General features: G+C 42.2%; 1 protein-coding gene across 2 annotated transcripts; it reads right to left on the bottom strand.

Moving 5' to 3' along the window:
• Positions 1-772: 772 nt before the first annotated feature.
• Positions 773-18,612, bottom strand: LOC122620398 (cardioacceleratory peptide receptor). Of its 2 annotated transcripts, none has more exons than XM_043797834.1 (6): positions 18,202-18,612; positions 2,264-2,399; positions 2,003-2,200; positions 1,554-1,814; positions 1,188-1,473; positions 773-1,114 (listed from the first exon to the last, which is right to left on the bottom strand). In XM_043797834.1, exons 1-6 carry the CDS (start codon positions 18,610-18,612, stop codon positions 880-882), a joined length of 1,527 nt encoding a protein of 508 aa, XP_043653769.1. In that variant the 3' UTR covers positions 773-879. The 2 variants fall into 2 exon arrangements, with proteins under 2 accessions (XP_043653769.1, XP_043653770.1); XM_043797835.1 differs by lacking the exon at positions 18,202-18,612 and adding an exon at positions 16,001-16,079.
• Positions 18,613-22,108: the final 3,496 nt, after the last annotated feature.

Here is a 22,108-nt window from a genome sequence, read left to right as displayed (position 1 = left end):
TTCCAGCGCGTGCCAGGAAAATGAATGAAAATGCGCGACACTCTTGAAGTCGTTGCCTTTATTCTGCTTTCACACATAATTATGAAATAAATATTAGCTTAAACCAAATTGACTACAACGTTATGCTCTATTAACTCTTATGGTCTACTTATGCTTAATGGGTTTTGGTTTAAGATGCTTGGGCATGTTTATACACCATTACGAGTGGCTATATACACGGATGAGTTGGAATTTAAATGGCCTTAATAGCTAGTTAGGACTGGAAAGAAATGCATTTTAAATTTCTGTTAAATAGCCGCGGTTCTCACACACAAGTAAAATCAGTCTGTTTAAGAGAATATAACTAAAACGAGCTAATAAAGGATTGAAACCTAGATCCTTAATGGTGTCACAAAAATCTTCATAGTTATTTAAATACATATAAATGACTTTCTCAAGTTAAAAGTTCAATGGCAGAATGATTTAGTTAAGTTTTCTGCGAATAGGAAAACCTTTGTACTAATTTTCTCCTGAAAGTCAAATTATATTGCGAGTTTTAGTCAAATATTAAACGTAAATAAAGATATAAATCTTGAAAAGATTGCTGACACCTTAAAGTTTTCATCTTAGATTTAATTAAAAGCCGTATAAATGTAATCTTAACTACAGATTGCAAAGTACAAATAGGTTTGAAATTCGTAGCGTAGACTTGGCATACTTACGACTAGAGACATACATTTGGCTTTCCCCATGCCTGGTACAACTATCGAACTTATTGTCTAAGCCTCTGGTGCATTCACAGCATGTCCTTGTTGCCATTTAAAGGAACTCCGCGTCGCTGAAGGACGTGGGACCATGAATCGAGAACGCGGATCTCTTCCGGCTGGTGTGGGCCAGCTATCATACCTCCGACATGGCTGGCACGGTGACCACCTTGGTGGGCCGTTCGCAGATGACCACACGGGCGTTGGTCTTGTTGGTGGACCGACGGGAGACCGTCAACGAGGTGGTCAGTGTCCTCATCGAATCGCAGCTGTTGTGCAGTCGACGACCAACCGTGTGGCAGCGGTTCTGCTGCGAGTTGTTGCGGTACGATTTGCAGCAGCAGGTAAACCACTTAAAGGGCGGAAAGCGACTGGAAATATAATAAATATAAACATTAAAAACATCAAAATATTTTTATGATTTGAAATGAAAGCTCAACTTACCTCAAAGTGCGAAAGACCTGCGATGAGAAGAGGCAATAGATCAGCGGATTGGCCGCCGAGTTCAGCGGCGCGAGACTTTGGATGAAGGTGGCGATGGCGATGTTGGTCTGTGAGTGGGGAATCTGGCCAAACACCTGCAGCAAATCGAAGATGATGTACGGCGACCAGCAGATTATAAACACAAACACGATGGTCAATGTCATCTTGACCGTTTTGACCTTTGCCCTCGGAATAATGCCCCTCGAGCTGGCTCTCCTGGCAGGTGCAGCTCCAAAGCCAGCGCGTTCTGTTGAAATAAATATAAAAATAGATAGTTCGTGATGGGATCAACTAATTTTCAGGATTTATATATAGAAAATATCTTACCAGTGGGCACAAAAATGGAACCCTTGGCCCAAATCGTCTTGACGATGATCGCATAGCAGGCGGAAATGATCAGCGCAGGAATGGCAAAGAGAGTGGCCGACACCAGGCTCATGTACACCTGCCAGGCGATCGGTGAGCCCAACTCAATCCAGCATTGCGGATGTCCTTGGATGAGCTTCTCCTCGTACAAAACCAGGATGGGAAGCGAAAACAACGCCGAAATGAGCCACGCGCCTGCCACCAGATGACGGGCTCTTTTCCCTACAAGTATAAAATTCAATAATATTTTTGAGTAAAATATATTTTTAATATAACTTAAACTTGGTTTTTTTTTTGCGGAAAAATTTCCAAACTAAATTATCCAAGCAATGTAAGTAGAAGCCACAAACAGCGCGTTGGCTAACAACATTTGGCAATTAGAAAACTTTTCATCCGACGACTCAACTTACACGACTTTGAGAAGTTCATGGGGTGTGTGATGGCATCGTATCTGTCGATGCTCATGGCCACCAGCACGTAGGTGGACGAGTATGTGACGCAGACCTGCGAGAAGCGGATGGCCTTGCAGGCCAGGTTGCCCGCCCGCCACGAAATCGTGATGCGCCATATAATGTCGGTGAGGACGTTGAGCAGTCCCACGCACAGATCTGGAAACAATGGACTGGGCATTAGCAGCCAGCGAAGAGGTCAGCCCCAAGCCCAAAACTCACCTGCCAATGCCAGCTGTTTGATGAAGTAGTTCATGCGCGACTTGCGATTCTTGTTGATGAACATCACAAAGAGAACGGCAGAATTGCCCAGGACGATGACGGTAAACAGGATCCAGAGCACTGCAAACTGCTCGGTCTGGAGGAGGGAAAAGAACAAAGTGTGGTGACATTTCATTAAACGCCTATCAAGTTCATTGTCAACAAAGTGTTAAGCACGGAAATCACGCATAAAACTCAATTTAATGCCATCCAAGCACACACACTCACACACACACGCACTTGTTTATGGCTCTTTAAATAGCCATAAAAATGATAGAGCTATGAATTCAAGCTGGCAGGAGCGGCGGGCAGGATGTGCCGGCGGAAGTTTGCTTCTTCCAGTTCAGTACTAACAAGACTAGGACAACACGACAGCCCACACACGAACACCCGTGGACGCTCACCCACACACAGACGTGATGGAGGGCAGACAGCCACCGTTATTCCGCAGGAAATTGCTGCCAAGATGAAGGACCTGCACTCCGAAAAATATTTCTTTCGACTTTACAGACCGCTTCACAACTGGATATATGTGGGTTGCTATTTAATTTGTAGTACTTTGACGTCTTACATTCTATATTCATTCATCAAAATTTAACAGATTATAGTAAAGAAATTGGTATACCAAAACTAAGTATTTTTCATTTATTTGATTTCTTTTTTATTCGATTTTTTTTATTCTAAACATATTTTAAACGGCTGTGAAGTGTAGTAATGACAGTGAGTAGTTGTGCTAGTTCTACTTTATTACAGAAGAAAATGAAATATCCCTCATATGCCTGCATGCAGTTTGTACAGCAGAAAATCGTATCTATGCTAATATGACTAATGATCTCTTCAGGGCGCCTTCAATGTTTTTTCTGCAAATTAAATTTGCCCTAAAGGCATCTCCCCATGCTCGCATCTATTGAAGGTAAGTTTGAATTATGGCCTCGGGGTCTTGCAGTCTGACGCCAACAGCCAACAGCGAACAGCGATGTTGATGCGGACTTGCTTAAGGGCAGGCAAAGTAAACTTGTCCCGAAAAAAGCTGAAATCCTGACAGGCTTCGTCCTTGGAACTGCGCTCAGACTGAAGACGCCCCACCTTATGCTACAACTTTTTGTCCATACTTGCAGTATTCACTTTTTGCCTGTTTTATTTTTTGTTGCGGCCTAAGTGCGAGTTTTATATATAGCAAGAGATATATATATGTATGTATGAAGATATTTTGTTCCGGCGACTTTTGGGCGCTGGTAGCCGTCTGGCAAGCCAGTTCATCATGTTGCGCAAATTGGCGCATAAATCAACAAACGAGCAAAACGGCTATTTTTACTCATTTTTCGCCCAGCCCCGTTTTTCATTATTTGCCGGTGTCGCGTTCATTATTAAATGTGGCTGCCTTCATTTGTCAGGAGTAAACAGTTTTACATTTCTCCATCCGGACTTTGATTTTGATGCTTTACCAGCAAATGACTTGGCTCGTTTTCTTCAAGCCTTTATCGGATTTTAGTCCTCCACCTCGAGTGCAATTTTCTTGAATGACTTTCTAGAAAGTAAAGTTAGGGCAGGCGGAACTCTTGACGCGTTGCAAAACTTTTTCCCATTTAATGTTGGCTCAGCAGCATTGCTGTTTGAAAATTTTCGCACGTGTCTGCCTTTTTTAAACCAAGAAGTCATCGAAAATATTTGCCTTAACAGATTCATGTATCTTACACTCAACGGAAGTCAAATCGTTTGGTTTAAGCAAATAAATGTCTAGGTATCACTTTACATGAATAAATACTAACATTTAGATGTATTTATTAGTTTATTTTCAATTTCTAAAAAAATCAATATAAAATGTTATTTGACCCATATTGGCGGGTGCATAATAAAATACGACTAATAAATTCCCGTACTCTTTTTTACACAAAATAACTTTTGTCAGATTTCTTTTAGTCAGCTTTAGATTTTTATTATGTCCCATGCTGTGGGCGCCATAAAAATGTAATAAACGGCGCATTGTAAGCCTTTTTTAATGATCGACCATTTCTGGTTGCCTTTTTTTTGCTTACTTTTCCAGCATTTTTACGTGTGTGTGTCTGTGCGACTTGCCCTTTTTTGGCAAGTCATTATGCCTTTTTCAATTTGGCTTTGCACCTCGAGGAAATTGCTTTTTTTTTGCCGGGAGAACATTAAAAGTGCGAAATTTAATTTCAGCCAAAGGAAAAAGAGTTGAACGCACAAGCCGAAGGCAAAAGGATGCAGGATAAGACCGCAGAGCTGAGCAGAGCAAAGTAGAGTTGAGCAAGAATGGGGATTCTGACCCGCCACAGCAACCGTAAATCCTCATTAAAAGGCAATTCTTGCAGCGCACCTGTTGCCGCTCACTTGGAGCCATGGAGCAAGTTTATCTGCCGCAAACTATTATGTCTGATTATTAAGTGGCACAGCCATAACAATAGAAGCCACTTGCCACTTGCCACTGGAGAGCCATGCGCTGCAAAATGATGGTATCCGCTTTCCTTAGCCCAGCAGCAGTAGAACCCCTCCAAGCGACTTTAAGTGCACTTTGTGCGGCTTTGGGGCTCGTGGTTCATGGCTTTAATCCCACTAAATCGACCGTGCTGACAAATTTCAACCGCTGCCTGCGAATCGTAAAATGCAGCAACAAAGACAAATGGGTGGTGGCCACAAACAAAGGCAATGGGAAATTAATTTCATTTCACAAGAAAGGCAGCCATTTCACCGCCTCACACCCATTGTTGCAGTTGCAACCGCCAACGGCCAACGGCAGCTGCGCTTATAAATCAGTTCGGGACTACAAGAACTTCGCGGCAGTCCTGCAGTAAATATAGTATATCCTGCGGACTCTATTTCGATTCAGAGGAGGTGGACCCAATCTACACTGTATTGTATTTTTACTTAGTTTCGATACAATAATAAAAAACGAATCGATTTTCTATGAACATAAATTTGAAATTAGGTGGCCACTTACTTTATTAATAAATAACTATTTTTGAATAAAGAAATTTAACTCCAACTATTTTGTATTTCCGCTGAAACTTGGAAACTCAACCAGCAATTATTGCCATGGATTAGCAAAGTCCACTTAATATCGAAAATAGCGGCGACAAGGATAGTCTGCTTTTATAGGATACTTAGGAGTCTGCAATACTTTCGCCATAAGCTTAATCAACTTCTATTTTCGTAGCTCATATTTAAAAAGCATCTGAGCCAAGGACACGGAGCACATGGCACTCGGCCACCATTGTTGACTTTGTTGTTCCTTTGCTGGCTCAAGTTTTTACGCATGTAGTGGCATTTCTATTTTTGAGTGTGTGTGTGAGTGTGTTCTTCGTGTCTCATTGTGATTGTGTGTGTGTGTGTGTGGCTGTGGAAATGTGTTTTGTTTGGCTGCTTGTTTGTTTGCGTTTCCTTCGCACTTTTAAGGGCATTCATTAATAGCGATTACATTGTGCCTGAGTGTTTTGGCTCCAGAGAAGTTGCATAAAGTAAAATTAAATTCCATATTACGTATACGCAGCGTGCTGAGCCGGCAAATGGACAGATAATCAGCATTAGCAGAAAGTTTCCCAGGTCAACGAACTCTGCCAGAGCATATTGTCCCCGTCGCCAGGACACTAGTCCTGCTATAAAAATTCATATACCTATATATGTGTATATAGATATGTATTTGTGTTAGAGAAGGACACTTGAGCTGGTAGGATATGAGAGCGTATTATTTTGGCATAAAAACATGCATTTGGGTCAAGCCGAGCACATCAATCATGGTTTTTATAGTGGTTGGTGCGGCTTTTCAGCCACAATGGTTGGTCGCTGCCGGTTTATGAACTGTCCTATAACCAAAGCCGCCAAAGGACATTGCTAAGGACTGCGCTTTAATTCGCCTAATGGCCAAACATTTTGTCATCAGCTGGCTTAAATCTTCCCCTCTGGTCCGTGCATATTTGGCGTTGATGTTGACACAAATTGAAATTAATAAAAGCCCAGCATTACGGCCAAAACGAGCTGTGTGTACATGCTGTTGACAAACTGTTGAGTGGAAATTCGGGTGCGTGGGTGTAGAAACATGAAAAATTGCCAAAGATTTGCCAACATAATTGCGGTCGGTTATGAAAACGGAGAGCGGAGCGGAGAGCTAATAAAGACCAACTGGCTGACATAATGGATGTTAAACTGGTTTCACAATTTATCCTTAACTATCCGATGGACAACTCCATTGAAGCCAAGTATGTATGGCTTTGGCTAATAAGAGATTAGCAGAATGAGTCTTAGTAATCTTCTGGCCCCACTGACAAGTGACCCAGTAAACGAGTCGATAAATTTTGTTGGCAAAATAAAGAAAACAAAACGAACCAAAGGCCAAACCTCAAATAGTTACGCTAGTGACTCGTAAATTTTCGGGCCAACAAAACACATTAATCAAATGAGTCGAACATAAATTAAGCTAGTTGCTCCGAAGACGGCCATAAAAAGCAAAACATATAGATGGGTCAAAGGGACTGCTGCAATGGAAATGCGTTCGGTGTATAAATAAATTAAAAGCCAAAACATAAATATGAGTTGAGCCGGACTGATGTTTAGATAACCTTAGCAAGGGCCGCACTAAGTGTGTTGGCCAAAAATAACAAATAAAGCAGGCGCAGCCAGCCTTGATGACCAGACAGAGGGAAAACAAAGAGAAGGTTGGACTACACTGGAAATAAATACAATAATTTTAATTACAATAATAGGTTTTAAAGGCACTCTGAGGTGAGCCTAGCAAGGGATCTTGAATTGTTGTGTAGAATCCAGTAAAACGTAATAAGTTGTAAGAGCGTAAGAAGTGCTCAGATGGGCTTAAATGAAAGTAAATATTTAGTTCACATCTGGATCCATTTTTTCGAGTGCAATATTGTAAGCAAGAGGCAAACAGAGAAACAATAAATACAAGCACGCGCCTAGAACTATGCAAAACAAATTACACCCTCCCCTTGGGCGAGAAATGCGATGTGGAGAATCTGCTGCGGTTGGCGGAAGTTATGGCCAACATGCCAGTGTGTAAGTGTGTGTGTTTGTGTGTGTGTGGGGCCTGGCAATTTGCATAAACAACATAGGCATTTGTGATACGTACCAAAAGTCAAGTCAGGCATAAATTTGAATATTTTTCCCAGCCATTTACCGCTTGAGTTGGGTTTCCCTTGGGGCCGGCGATAATTAACACATAAGCATCAGACACATGTCCTGCCATCTCACCCCCACCCCCCACCCCCCGCTTTGAAAGTATCCTTGTATTCTGTTATCCTTGTCTGGCCATCGCCAGCTACTGCCAAATGAGCTGAGGGACAGGGCATTAAGTAGCCATGCCAAATCGTTTTATTTGTGTGGTCAGCAGATAAGTTGACAGGCAACTGGGCGTCGAAAGTGAAGCCAGATTTTAACTAGACACTGCCTGTCAGCCACTAAGTAAGCAGTTTGATATGCGTCTGCAGACAACTTCATTTGTCTGGTGGACTCATAAATTCAAGGCACTTCTCAGTTGGTTTTTTTGAAAGTATATTGCTACAAGGTAAGGATCCTGAACATATGTATAACGAGATATATATAGAACAATTTTAATTATACTTGTGAATAGTTTTACTAGCCGAAATTCTGCACTCAATTAATTGAAGACGTACAAATTATGCAAGAACCCACTTTAAAATTGGTAAAGAACTTTTTCAGTGCTGCAAAGTTTTTAGCTAAACGAGCAGCTCACCTAATGCCCATAGACATCATTAGAAGCCTGTTGTCTAACTTTGCTAGAACTTCCCCTGCACAACAGCAAACCGAAAAGACTAAACTAAATAGAAAGTTTCCACTAGCAAGTTTGGCCCAACATTTGTTTAAAGCTATTGCAAAGCAAAGAGGCAGAGGTAGTGTAAGTGTGTATTGTTGATGTATCGGCTTTAGCTCCAACTTTGACTACTACAAATGGCATTTCCTGCCCCTTCCACCGCAGGAATCCAAGGAATTTAATTAACTTCCATTTGCCCAACGACTGCTGCACCTAGCGATTAACGAAAAGACAAGCTCCCAAGGGCCAGGAAAGACCAGTAGGACCAGTTGGACCAGTAGCACCAGCAAAGACCTATCGAAAGCTAAGTAAACTTTTTCTTAATTTAAAATTCCGCAAATGGCACTTGTCAAAGGAGCCAGGACGAAAAGAGGCGGGGCATTGGCGGTGGGGATGGGGATGGTGAAGGGGAGGGAAAGGAGGAAAGGATGCCCGGCAGCCGGAAATGCAGCAGCACCATGAGGAAGCAGATCGGACAAGTTGGCAAAGATGGTCGACTGTCTGACATGGAAGGCTGCTGCCTGGCAGGCAGTCAAGTGCTCACGACTCACGACTCCCGACTGTGGACTTTTGAGCAAGAACAAGTCGCCGGAGTTGTTATTTCTGATTTTGTTGCTACTGCAGCTGAGCGAATCTGTGCTCCGTTTTTGTTGTTTTTCCGCTTTTTTTCACACCGTCGGGAACGGTGTACTATATTCTTCTTGTATATATATGTATTCTACATGGTAGAGCCGCACTTGTTGGCTGGATTTGATTCCATTTTAAGTAAGGCCCGATTCTGTTGGCACTCACCCATTCCGAAGGTGCCAAGTCGAGTAATTGTGAGCTGCCATGTTCTGTTATGCAAATTGCTGCGGTTGTTCGCGTTGAGGGATTTCGCACATAAAGTTAGCAAGAATGGGTATGAATGTGGGTTCAACTAAATTTTGAGCAAATGTTACTGGTTCGTTTGGGTAAACCACACGCAATTTGCGATGTTTGCATAGCTATTAAATCCAATTTAAGTATATAATTTGGCAAATGAGGACTACAGTTTTGCAATAAATGAAACCACTTGATTAAAATTGGGACTAGGGTGCTAACACTTTAAAAGTACATTTTTTTTATTTCTCTAATACTCTTGGAAATCTGATTTTAAGTGAAATACTCAAGTGCCACTTATAAATACAATGGAAGCCATTGATTGAAAAAGTGCTTTACTATAAATTGTGAAATGTGAATCAAATGCAACAGTAAATGTCTTACGGCGCTCGTATGTGTGAGCTGGCATTATAAAGTGCTTTGTGTCAAAGGCAAAAATGCATGGCGTATACGTGATGTGCAAGCCAAATGCAAGCACGCACTTAATCATTTATGCACACACACACACGCACACACATTGGTGTTTGTGTGTGTGTCACATTTGACATTGCTCACGTAGAAAAAGGCATCAGGACGCGACTTTTACACGCCTTGGCAGAGTCCTGCCTTCGAGTTTATTCAGAAACTACTTTAGTGGAACGAGCCAGTGCCATAAAGCTGACTTATGTGGCAAATGCGAATACAAACTAGCCGATAAACTCGTTGACGTATGTTTATTCAGGGCTTATACAAGGATATGTTTAATGGAAAAAACTCTTTGTGCCTAAATCCTTATTAGTTCTGCATGTTCAATTTTAGTTGTGCATAAATTCACTCCTAATGGATTTGCATTCATCAAATTTGACATGTTAGATTACCTGTTAAACAAAGATTATATTATTACTTTTAATTAAAAACAAATACCATGTGTGGTACTTTATGTTAACGATATTGCACATTTGTTTAGTGCTGTAGAGCAATTTCTTTGTAAATTCGAATTTTAGCTAGTTTACAGTTTTGATCGATGAGATGCGTGCGAAGAACAGACCATATGCAAAGCCAAAAATCAACAAGATGTAAACATGGCTCTTAATTAATGTTGCAATCGGGTTGTGGTGCACTGTAAAGCACAGAGAATATTACGTGTTGTAAACACACGGAAGCTGTTTGGCATCTCTCGACATCTCCACGTCGTTCCACCTGCGAATGACAGAGCCAATCGTAAAGTGCCTGCTGAATTGGAGGATGTTTGTGCCAATTTTATCGAAATTGCGTAAATGACGGGGCCCATCGACTGCACCACCTCCATCGCTCCTCCCCTTGCCAGCAACCCAACTCCACCCATCAAAAATACATCGTGCCTTGCCACTTTGAAGCTTTTTTGGCATGTACTTCCCTTCCTTTGATGTGGCGTACTCGCTCTCACCCGCGATGGCAAAAGAAATTGTGTTTTTTCCTTAGGTGTGTCTGCCTGGCGTCTGACATATGTATGTACATGTGTATATATGCAGCCCCGAGCTCAAGTGTATTACAAGTGAGAACCCAGAAAAAATTCCAGGAATTCTGTAAGTGAATTTCAACTAAAACTTGATTTTATGAGGGGAAATGGTTGCCTGTTTTCTTAAGTCCCAGATCAGGCAAATTCAGTGCGCTTCAAGTGAAAGCTAAGAGGTGCAGTTTTAAAGTTCGTTCACTGTAAAGAATATAATGACCTATTTTTAAGGTAGTAATATACTAACAATCATAAACAAATAATTTTCAAATAATTCTTCCCTGTTCCTTGCCTCATTTTACAGCTTTATAATTTAATTTAATTTCACTTAAAGTGCCACACAATTCATTGCATACTTCGGCGCGTTGTGAGATGTTGACCTACTTGTACTTGCCGGGCTATGTAAATAGTTCAGTCTCAGCCGGGGGATATACCCATCACTCCATCTACTTTCCACTCTCCACTTTCTACTTTCTATTTCACTCCCTCTGCGTGCTGACACTTTTTCCGAGACTGCCGCACTTTAACTATTTACTGAGCATAATTTCGCTGTTGGTTTGTCGCCTTTTGCATTTTCTCATTAAGCGGATTTCGCGCACTTCCACAAAAGCAGATGGCGTTGGAGCTGAAGATGGATGTTCTCCGCTCCGGGGGATTTCCCGGCATCCGATCCGCATTTTCATGCGGCTTAGTGTCGTAAAACTCCAAACATTCTACTGCAATTATCTGGCCGGGGGGGTCAACTGGTCCCTTAGGCGCGGATTTCAGCGCTTTTACGATTTGCATAATTTACACAATTCCCGCGTTTTTCTTTTTTACAGTTTTTTAAGTGCCACCCTTCGTCGCTTTGTGTGTGTTTTTCTTTTTTCGTAACCCAAATGCAGTCGTGTGCTACGTACCCTGCTTCAGTTTTTTCGGACTGCCGCCTTGCATTGCTCATACGCAGTGTGGCCACCCAGGAGCAGCGACGGTGGCAGTGGAGCTGTAATTGACTTGGGCTATGCAAAATTTATTGTGTGCAGCAGCTCTTGCTGCTTATGCATGCAAATTGTAATGATGCGAAAATGTAGTTGCGGGTTTTTCACCCAGCATTTCCACCAGCACTATTCCGTTTTCACTCGGAGATATGTAGATGCTTTTTGCGAGAGCCATTTTGTGTGTGTAAGGGAGTGTGTTTGTGTGTTGCGGGCTGTCAACGGAAGTGAGTGGCGTTTTGCTGCTTATGAAAATGAAATTAAATTTTTTGTCAAGTGTGCGGGAAGTGATACTCCCCGCAGACAGCCACGCCCCATTGTTCGTGGGGCTCTTATCGTCGCAGCTCATTGTTGCACAAAATGTCGCTTGATGTCAGTCATTAAGTTCACTTCCGGAGAATGATTACAAAGCTCTTGGAATGGGGCAATGGGAAATAAGCCACAAGGATGTGTGTGCGCACTTATCTGTTGTGATAAATGCGGGTCTGTCCGTTTCTTTTGTAATGCTGTTTTGGGTATGTGCTTGTTTTCCTATGAGAGCAATCCCCCCCTGGCTAAACGCAAATACAGTTCAGATTCCAGAACTCAAGTTTTCATGAGACAATAGGGCAAGTTAGGGAGGTGGTCATTCTTTTCCCTATTTTATAGTACCAATAGTATAGTACTAGTACGTAAACTGCTAGAAACTGATTCATAAATATACATCTCTGGGTGCTGGTTGGCGGTGGATCGGTTTATGCAAGCTCCACTGTGGTAATAAAGCATACATTTGTCAGCAATCCGTAGCAGGAATGGCCCTGGGCTTTTGTTTGCGCCTCGCTGATTGCAGGAATACTTGTAACTGGGGGGAGTCATGGAAAACAAACAGCAGCTTGAAATCAATGCCAAAGGTTGGGGTTGGGTTTGGGTTTGGGGTGATTCAGGGGAATCAGATGAAGCACCCCAAATTCCGACTCGGCACAGCGGGGAAAACAAATCAATTAGACGTTAAAAAGGAAGCACAAATAGCAGCAAGGCACCTAACCAAAACCCACATGTGGATAGGATAGGTTTCCCCCTCTGTTGTTTACTTCGATTTCGAGGATGGCGATGGTGATGGTGATGGCGATCTCCCATGACGACGCCCACTTAATGTTTATCAGTTGGAGGAACGCTATTAACGCCATGTTGATTTATTGCAATTTAATTTGGTTTCAATTTGGGGTTTTCGCCTCGCCAGCAAGTATTTTATTTCACAAATTATGTGCAGACACGACTGGGGCGTGGCACTTGGATTTGGCCAAACTTGGGCGTTTTGGTCCTGTGGTTATTTATGGCGGTTAACTCGCTCTCAAGAGGACAGCCGCAAAGATTGATTATGGACAGTAAAAAGGTTTTTCCGTCCATAGGAGGAAGTTTACATTTTATTTTGGTTTTTTACGGCTTACGAACGGCACGAAGAAGTCTTTGTAATAAAAACTTTGAACCAATTTTGAGTGCCTTTTGGCCTTTTCCATTGTTTCCAGCACTCTGCTTCCTCTTTGCTAAATTTTCCCGGAAAATATCGCTCATATGTAGATGGCTTTCACTCATTCACAAAGCATCGCTTCGGGCAAACTCTCCTGGGTTTATTGATTTGCAGTTTAATGCCTGGCCATAAAAGTCAACCCTCGATGGTGGGAGAGGGTACGAAAAGTTTTCGAGGCAGACTCCCCTTTTAATTGTTGTGCCGAGTTCAAAGTTCGAGCGTGACAAATAAACCAACAATTAACTTGAACACTCATTAAGTCAACTCCTCATCCGTCCATCCATCCATCTTCCACCCTCGTTTTTACTGCGAAATATTTGTGAAATTAACACTTTCATTGTTTCGCATAAGTTTATTGCCTGACAAGCTGCCTCAAATTCTGGCAGACGTTGGATGCCGAGCAGGCAAATTACAACAATTAGTTGGCTAAAGATGCTTATTGATTTTGCTGGTCAAGTGACACTTTGGGGAATTTGAAGAGGCCCTTCGTAAATACCACCATCCACCATTCAAAGGCACTCGGTACACTGAACCCGATATTGAACCTGTGATATGAACTATTAGCTTGTGCCTGTGAATTTTTGGTGTCGGTGAACGCTTGATGAGCTGCCAGAAATCGGCGAAGCTGAAGTGTCAACAAACCTGTCCGGCGACCTCATTACGCTTAGATTAAAGTGGCGGAAGTGCATTGACTTTCAATGCCAAATGAAATACAATTCTCATATTTTATCGAGAGCAAACACAAGACGGGAAATGGCACACGGAGAAAAAGTAATGGTATACATGATATTTCTTATGTTGAACTTGTGACGCACCTTTATACATTAACTCGAGTTTATGTGAAGAAACTCCTTAAGCGGATTACCTCATCCCAAAATATTTCCCATAATTCCGCTGGTAGCTCAAGCCTCTGTTCCATTTCTTCCTTTTTTTCTCTCACTGCAGCTGTCGCTGGTTATTCCTGGTGGCAACAAATCCTTATAAATCGCTATGACACATCCAACTAACAGGCGACGTGCCAGATAAAACTCTTGTCAAAACGTGTTTTATGGCCGGCGCCCAAGGATTCGTGGAGGCACAGCGAGCGACAGAAGTCATCAAGGACCTGCGGCCATCCTGCCATCCAGGCATCTTGGTCGTCCTGCCTTAATAAAATTGATGTTGGTACAGCCACAGTGGTCGCCAAGGGCGGCTGGCCAATGGGCAAATAATGTTGCTAACTCATTTTTAGCCAAGTAAGCGACGCACGGTCCCCATGGTCACATTTGAGGGCAGCCCATTGGCCCATTGGCCACTCAAGCACTTGATGGCCTTGTGGGCATTTTGTTGTGTCAACAGTGTGTAATTAAGCCCAGCCACGCGTGTCAGCCGCCTGGAATTATGCTTTAATTTGCATTAAAGCTCGGCAAGTATAATTACACCTCGACATCATCGGTAGTGGTGGTGGCAGCAAAAAGCAGTTCAGTACGCACATATGTTTATTTACTGCCTCGAGGGCTGGGCAAACACTCAAAGCCCGGGTACCATAAACAAGCAGCTCAGCTGAGCACCATTCCTTTGGTAAATTTACTCTCGCAAGCCGCTTAGTGCTGTAATTTTCCCCACTGGCCAACGAACTCGACAAAGGCAAATTAAATTGCTAAAAAAGCGGGTAAAATGGTAAAAACTGTGTGTGTTAAGTGGGGGGAAAAAAAAGGGGCTCAGCCAGTCTGTTAATGATGCCGCTTTGTGGCCACTAAGTGTTTAACCTTGCTTGAATCAGAAACAGGTTCAGAACCCAGACGCCGACAAGGACATGTGTCCTATATTTTACATGAGTCAAGTCTCGCCGTTCCGCAGCCTTCACATGCTCAATTTTCCTTAGCAAATAAGCTTAAGACACATTTTTACGCTAGATTAATGAGTTCTCTGAATTGACGCGCTTTCGCAGAATAATATTTGCCAAAGAAAAAGGATATTGCGGCTTGCGCAAAAATTTCGCTGCCAGGCAAGCCTTTTAAACCGAATGCTTAAAATTTAAGCTCAATCTCCCAAGGAAAAGGTCTAAATATAATTTTATACACCAAACTTTGTATTCACACGCATACATCCTTTTGTGGAAAGGCCAATTTAGCCACTATTATTAAATTGGCAGCTGTTTGACTTTTATCAACATGCAAACAGGCAGTGTCGCCTTTGTTTTTTGGCCAAATATTTGTGCTGTCACCCTGGAAAATGGCAATTAATTTCGTCCTTTGATGGCCACATTAGCCCGCTCACCAGGGTCATCATTGTTTGAGCTAAATTGTGTAATATTAATATATGTACGCGTTCTAACAAGTGACCACATGAGGTCCAGGCTAAAATTAGATATAGGGGCCACATCATACGTAGGAAATTCAGAACGTGGGTGCCTTGGAAAGGGAAATGACGGGGTTCTCATTAGAGCATATGTAATTATGGAGTAATAAGCTGAGATGCGATGTGTGAAGGATAAGCCAAGGACTATCGCAGATGTAATATTTTCCTCCCACGCGCACGCATTTTCCCTCAATGTCCAAACAAAATGTGCGGCTGCATAATATGCTATATGCTATCGTTTCCTCCGGCCAACAAACACAAACATACATAAAATGGCGCAATGTTGTCGATTCTTTCAGGGAAAGTGAAAGTGAAAGTGGCTTTGAGTCGGAAAATTCGTTCGATTCCGTTTATTTGCGTCGTCTAATGCCCCCAGATCCGCAGATTCTCGTTTATTGGACAGCAGTGCGCTGTTGGCCATGGTCAACACAGTGTGACATTGGCCAACCTTCCAGCTGCTGACCCATCCCCATGCAGTTGTAATTGGCATATCTGGGCCAAGCGGACTTAATGTCCGAACCCTTAACTTTAAGGTGAGATTCTATATTCACTGATCAACTTAAACATGATTTAATAGTGTTAACAGGGGATTTCGTGAGATTTGGGCAATGGGAAAAAACCAATCACAATTGCGCCACGGATGACCGCTGGTCAGTCCAAATCCCCAACTAAACCATTTGAATTGCAAATCATATGAGACCCCTTTACGCCTGGGATACAGCACCCAAAAAAATATAATACATACACACAAACATTCGGGATTCCCACGGCATAGGAAAAATATTGCCAGTTCAGCGACCTTTTTATGCCAACATTTTGCCACCGCTTTTATCTTCACTTTTTTTTTTTTGACGCCTTCTGTGTGACAGATTACCAAAAGCAACTTTCGTTTTGAAGTGAATCAGACCCATGTAAAATATTTTTTATTTATTTTTCATTTGCTGCGAGTTGTCAAAGGCTTGTTAATATGGGTACAGCGAAATAAAGTGCAAGAATAAATGTATTTTCGGTTCGACTAGGCTGCTCTAGACAAAAATAATCATCAAATTATTCTATTTTTAGCATTCCCACTATTTGATTATAGTATGAAAGTTATACAAAGCTGTTAATGTGGAGGTAGGCAGGGTCATATTTACGTTATGGATTATGAACTTTATGAACGAACCTACTACACACTTGTTTACTTGGCATTCAGCTGTGCAAATGATGCCATGCCGTAGTACCAAAATATGAATATAATATATTTTATTGCCCGAACCCAACTATGCAAACATCGAATCAATAAGACTTAGTCGCCATGAGGTTATTGTGACATTGGCTGGCTGCTCAGGCGGGGAGACAGAACCCTTGACATCGCTCTTTGTCAACCAAGATGCCATATGGTGCTGTGGCTCCCAAAATCCCGAACGCGACTCCGCTTCTCTGTGGTTCCGAGTCCTGCAAAAGGACTCATTTAAATAAGCCCGAATTTATGGCACGCACATACGCACGCACACACACTCGCACACACACTCACACTTTGAGTGATTGGCGCGTTTAAACTTGGCTGACTGGAAATTGGCTTGGCTGAGGGATACTTCCGTTCCAACAATGGTGTGATTTATACGATGGTGCATATGGAAATTTCATTACACTCATGGTGTGCTCTTTATGGCATTCTTTAGTGTGAGAGAGAGAGGGAAAGAAAGAAGGACGAGCGGAAGTTTAGTTTAATCGAAGTTGTTGTCACGATCTGCTGGGCCCTCTGATTGATTGCTACTCATTGATAAAGTGTGTTCTTTCACCAAACCCCGCTTAAATCATAAAAAAAAAAAATATGCAAATCCTTCACGCCGGCAAAAACTTTCGCCTTTTCTTGGGTTTTCTTAATTTCAAACTGCCAAATGACATTTGGCGTTTTATTGTTTTTTCTGCGACTTGACTGGTTGACTTGTCAGGCTGAAATGAAGTTTGCCCACTTCGTTGCTTTTCCATTGCGAAAAGGGAAAATTGTAGCAAATTGAAAATTGTACCGTCAAGCAACAAGCAGCGTTGGCAGCTGTGACTTTGTGACCCTTTCCACGCAGTTATCCTTTGTTTGAATTCGGCTACGAACTACAGACAAAAATGCTGCAGCTTCTGCGAAAAATAAGTAGTTTTTTTCTGGGAGAACAATGCACTGCAGGAGTTACTTTATATAACTACTACAATTTATTTAAATAGTAAATATTTCTTGCCAGCATATAATTGCTATTTATAACGTTCAGATAAAACTAAGAAAAAATATGGATCGTTGGTTTCGGATACATTTTGTTTGCAGTGAGTCGATTAAGATGGAAATCAAATCGCACAGCTGCGCCTCTCAAACACAATAAATAAATAAAATAAATGGCCAATACTCTTTCTATTTTTTCGCACCCACCTCATAAAAGTGAATCGTATTGAAATTGTTTATTTTTAAAATGCTAGGAAGTAAACTTGTTCGAAGTGTGAAAATATATATTTCTTAATAAATGTGCAGCACTTATTACAACGCAAGGCATTTGGCAGCGATCAACAAACTTTGGATTTAAGTGCCATTTTTCAAAGACCACATTTTTAGATGAAAATTTCAGATGACTTTGACTCTTACATTAATATTCTACCACCATAAAACTCATTTCGCTACGTAAATCATTTTAATTCGTATTTAAAAAGCGAGTGCCTGCAAATCCAAAATCCAAGGAAGAATAAAACCTCGTCCCCCAAACGTGAAATGAATTTAAATTTTAAAATCGCATTTTGCGGAATAAAACATGTATTACAAATTGCCACTTATTGTAGTACTGTTCAAACGTTAAAATTCAAAATTGCATAGTACAGCTGTGGCTTCGAATTCAATAAATAAATTAGTTTGTGTGCGAATTTTGGTACTGCTTTATATGAATTTTTTTTGGTTCTTTTTTGGTTTTTCTGGTTCACACCCACCTCATAAAAGTAGAACGAATTTAAATTGTCAAATTCGTTGGGGTCGCTGGATGTGGAGTTGCCGCCCGTCTCCAAGTCGTGACTTGGCGCCGCTGTCGTCTGGATCTGGACCATTGTGGCCGAGGCTGTAGTGGTTGCTATCGTTGTTGGCGCCAGCATCACGTGTGATATCGCAGGTGTGAAATATGTCAGATTAACTGCCGCCACATCGGTGGGCGGTAGGTACTCGCCGCCCACGGCCACGCCCCCCGCCTCCTGGGTGCCATTGAACGACCTTTCCGTGGATGTGGATGTGAAGGTGGAGCTGGAGGTGGATGTGGATGTGGAGGTGGAGGACACGAGTCCCGAGGATTCGGAGGCGGAGGCCAGCGTGTAGTAGAGTGAGCTATCGAATAGCCTTAAGTGCAGCATGATTGCGCCTCAGTCTGGCATCGCCTGAAATAAGGGAGAAATTAACAGCGAAAATTAAAAGAGTGCTTAAAAGTGTATATATATCTGAAAATATATGGCCTCAGCCAGCGGGTGCTGCTTAAAAACCCATAAATCCGAAACGAAAAGCTGCGTAATAAATGCTTTAAGTACTTTGCCAGCAAAATGCAGAAAATACAAAAATATTTGCCTCAGTTAACATGGCTTCTGTGTGTAAATTTCGGTAACCAGCAGGTGCCGGATTTTCGTACTGTTATTAATATCGCGCATACGCCAGGGGTGCCTGGTGCTTGGGTATGGTATCCTCCTCAGTCATCCGGATGCCTTGGAAATTAGTAATGGCTTGTAAGATAATACCAGCCGTACTGATACCGAATGCAGTAAGCCTAACATATTTTATTACTTCCCAGTTGGGTAAGTACTCAGGAACACGCCATTAAAAGCTGGCAACTAGTGTTGCCACCAAAACGAATTTAAATTTAATTTAATTAAATACAAATTATTGTCTGAGATATTTAAACTTTGTGTGATGTGTTTTACATGCACCGTTTAATTGTGATATTTAGGCGTGACCCTTTTTGGCTTAATCCCTTAGCTAAGTTCAGTGATTTGGATGGATTTATGACACCGAGCGTGTGCAAAGTCGTGCCAAGAACGTGTTCCTAATTGAATAGATGGGACCGGCACACGATCTGAACCCTAGGGCCAGGAACTCGAGCAATTAGCTGGCCACAATAGACATTTCAACCAAAAATGGCATTGTCACGTCGCCGGCGGAGGAGGACAAACAAAGGAGCTGCTCGACTTTGATGCGGCCTCACGGAAATTTATGCATGCATATGTGGCAGCGTCTGGGATCCATCTGTCCATGTTCGTTGCTCTTTGGGTGCAACTTTAAATTGATTAGCCGCAACTTTGCGGGCGGCCCTCGAACGACGTGCCCGAAATTCGCAAATAAATTCTCCTTTAAAATGTGCCAAAAACTTTTGTTCGCCGCAGCCAGGTATTTGGCCCACTAATGCGAGCACGCAACTATTTTGGCCAATGATTTATATGAAAAACACCCGTCTGGGCCGCTTCTTTTCCATCTGACACATTCAATTTGGTCGGGCGCAGCTGCTCAGCGGGATAGTTGCCATTTTCCTGGGCTTTTCCCGCGGAGGGGCAGGAAAATGAGCGGCACCACATGTCGATGGTTTTTGTAAATGTATCATTATCATGTGAGGCTGCTCTAATACTTCTACAGATCTGTTCTTAAATCTATAAGTTGTACAAGTTTTATATAACTACCTCTGATGGTGTGCAACCTAATACGCTTACATTTAGTATTACCTATAAAAACTCAGCCCCAAGAAACAATTAAAAGCAGTAATCACTCTATAAACTAGACTATGGCTAGTAGAAAAGCCCGCTGGCAGAGTTAGCCTGATATTTACATATGTAAATGGCTCAAGAAGCTTTGAAGTATTTTGACTGGCGCATCAACCCATTTGAGCTTTGCATAAGTTCGTCTCGGTATTAAAGTTTTTGGGCTGCTGTTAATGCGCATTTAATTTGCATGCAAAATAGCCAGAAAAGTGTCTAGTCGGTAGGCGGCTTCACTCTAGTCCCAAATCTGGATTCTTGGCATTATATGTGGCCTAACCTTCGCGGCAAGGAGGGAAACGCTAGCTGAATTTGATTGACATATTTTGAGTAAGCTGTCAGTTGAACCAACACTCTTCTTGGCGCCTCAGGATTCTGCCATCGGCATCGTTTTTTTTTCCAGAATTGACGCCTAAGCCGTCGAGCTGCATTCAATTTGTGAATAAATCAGAGAAGCGTTCAAGAGGATTGCGATATATCGACAGAAAGCTTAACAACAATGAACTTGAATTAAGTGTACTGCGAAAAATGAGCAGCGTAAACGCGAATATGCTTTTTATATAAGCAAATTGAAGTGTTCTCAGAAAATGATTTTACAAGAAGTGAAACTTTCAGTTAAGAAAGATTTGATTTGGGAATCAAATCCAACAATATGTCTACTTCCAAGGGCCACATTATGATTTCATTATCGAGTACGCCAAGGAAGTCAAACTTCTTCAAGAATATGGCTCTCTCCATTGCAAAAAGGACCACACCTGGATCCAGCTGAATCGCAAAGGACCCGTTTTAATCCGGCGACTCCACAAACAGACGCCCTCCTCCACCAAGAGCTCAGGAACCGAAAATGCCTTAGGAAAAAGTTGTGAGTTCCAAATTCGAGGCGACTCGTGAAAAACTGATGCACAGCGCTTCCATGAGGTGGACTCTATAATCGAGGAATCCCAGCGGAGGAGCAGTAACCGTTCCAGCTCGTGGCTTTGATGGCATTGGATTACGATTATCGAGTTCCAAATGCAGAAGGGTATACTTGGATGGTCGGGATGCGACTATGACAGGAGAAAATGTTGGCAGCAAATGTAAATGAATGCAATATTAAAGCCCCAACAAGCCAAGTTTTTTAATTGACATCTGTGAATACTGGCAGCCATTTTTGTTTATCTCCGAAAATCAGGATTACCAACGGATGAAGGACTTAGTATTAAGCCTTTAAGGTCGCAGCATGAGTTTCGTATTCAGATTCGCATTCGGATCCTTCAGTTGAGTGCTATCTGTGTCTCGCAAATCTCAGTTGCCAACTTGGCAAAGGACTTTCTTTTGTCTTCTGTCTGCTGCAGTTTGTTTTTGGCGAACTTTTGTGCAACGTTGCGTATGAGTCATAAAAGTCGAAAGCATCTGGCTTTTGTTCTTCGGGAGCCACTTGCAGCATATTTATGTTATGTTGTTGTTCAGTTTTGGACGGCATTATATAAACCATTACACTGTCTGCTCCGGAGTCACTTTCAATGTCCTCCATGACAATTGCCGAGCATATATATTGTCCTGGGATGGGGAAATGGCGTCGTCATGCTGCCTCAAAATGAAAAATTGATTTCACAGCGAAAAATATGGCAGCGACAAAAGGCGAACGGAATAAACTTTATTAGGTCACTCCATCCTGGCCAGTGAAGCACAAGGGGTGGCCAAGACTCCAACGTGGTCATTTTTTTATACTTTTTTTTCCACTTTTCCGCCTTATGTTTATGGCTGGGACGTTGCATGCGGTGCCTCTCTCATCGTATGCACTTGCAGTTCATGGCAATCAGCGTCATAACGACCCAAGTTTAGTATTTCATTTCAGTTTTATGGAGCGTGACGCGTGTCCAAAGGATAATTGCCAGCGGTATTGTATTGGGAAAAATGGCTGGGATTACTTTCATTATGCTGGCGCATGTCGCTCATTCGATACTTTTGATTGTGCCAACAACGGACTAATTGACAATTCGAAAACCATTTTCGGATAGCAGCGATCAGACGGTGAAAATCCACTTAAGGCGCTCCAGTCTTTTAAGTAGCCACTAAATTTAAATCTAAATGACAGCATTGTCGCACATCGTGCTGAAAAGCAGACACCGAA

Source organism: Drosophila teissieri, chromosome 3R (assembly GCF_016746235.2).
Source record: "Drosophila teissieri strain GT53w chromosome 3R, Prin_Dtei_1.1, whole genome shotgun sequence".
Taxonomy (NCBI): domain Eukaryota; kingdom Metazoa; phylum Arthropoda; class Insecta; order Diptera; family Drosophilidae; genus Drosophila; species Drosophila teissieri.
This window is presented reverse-complemented; position numbering and strand designations above follow the sequence as displayed.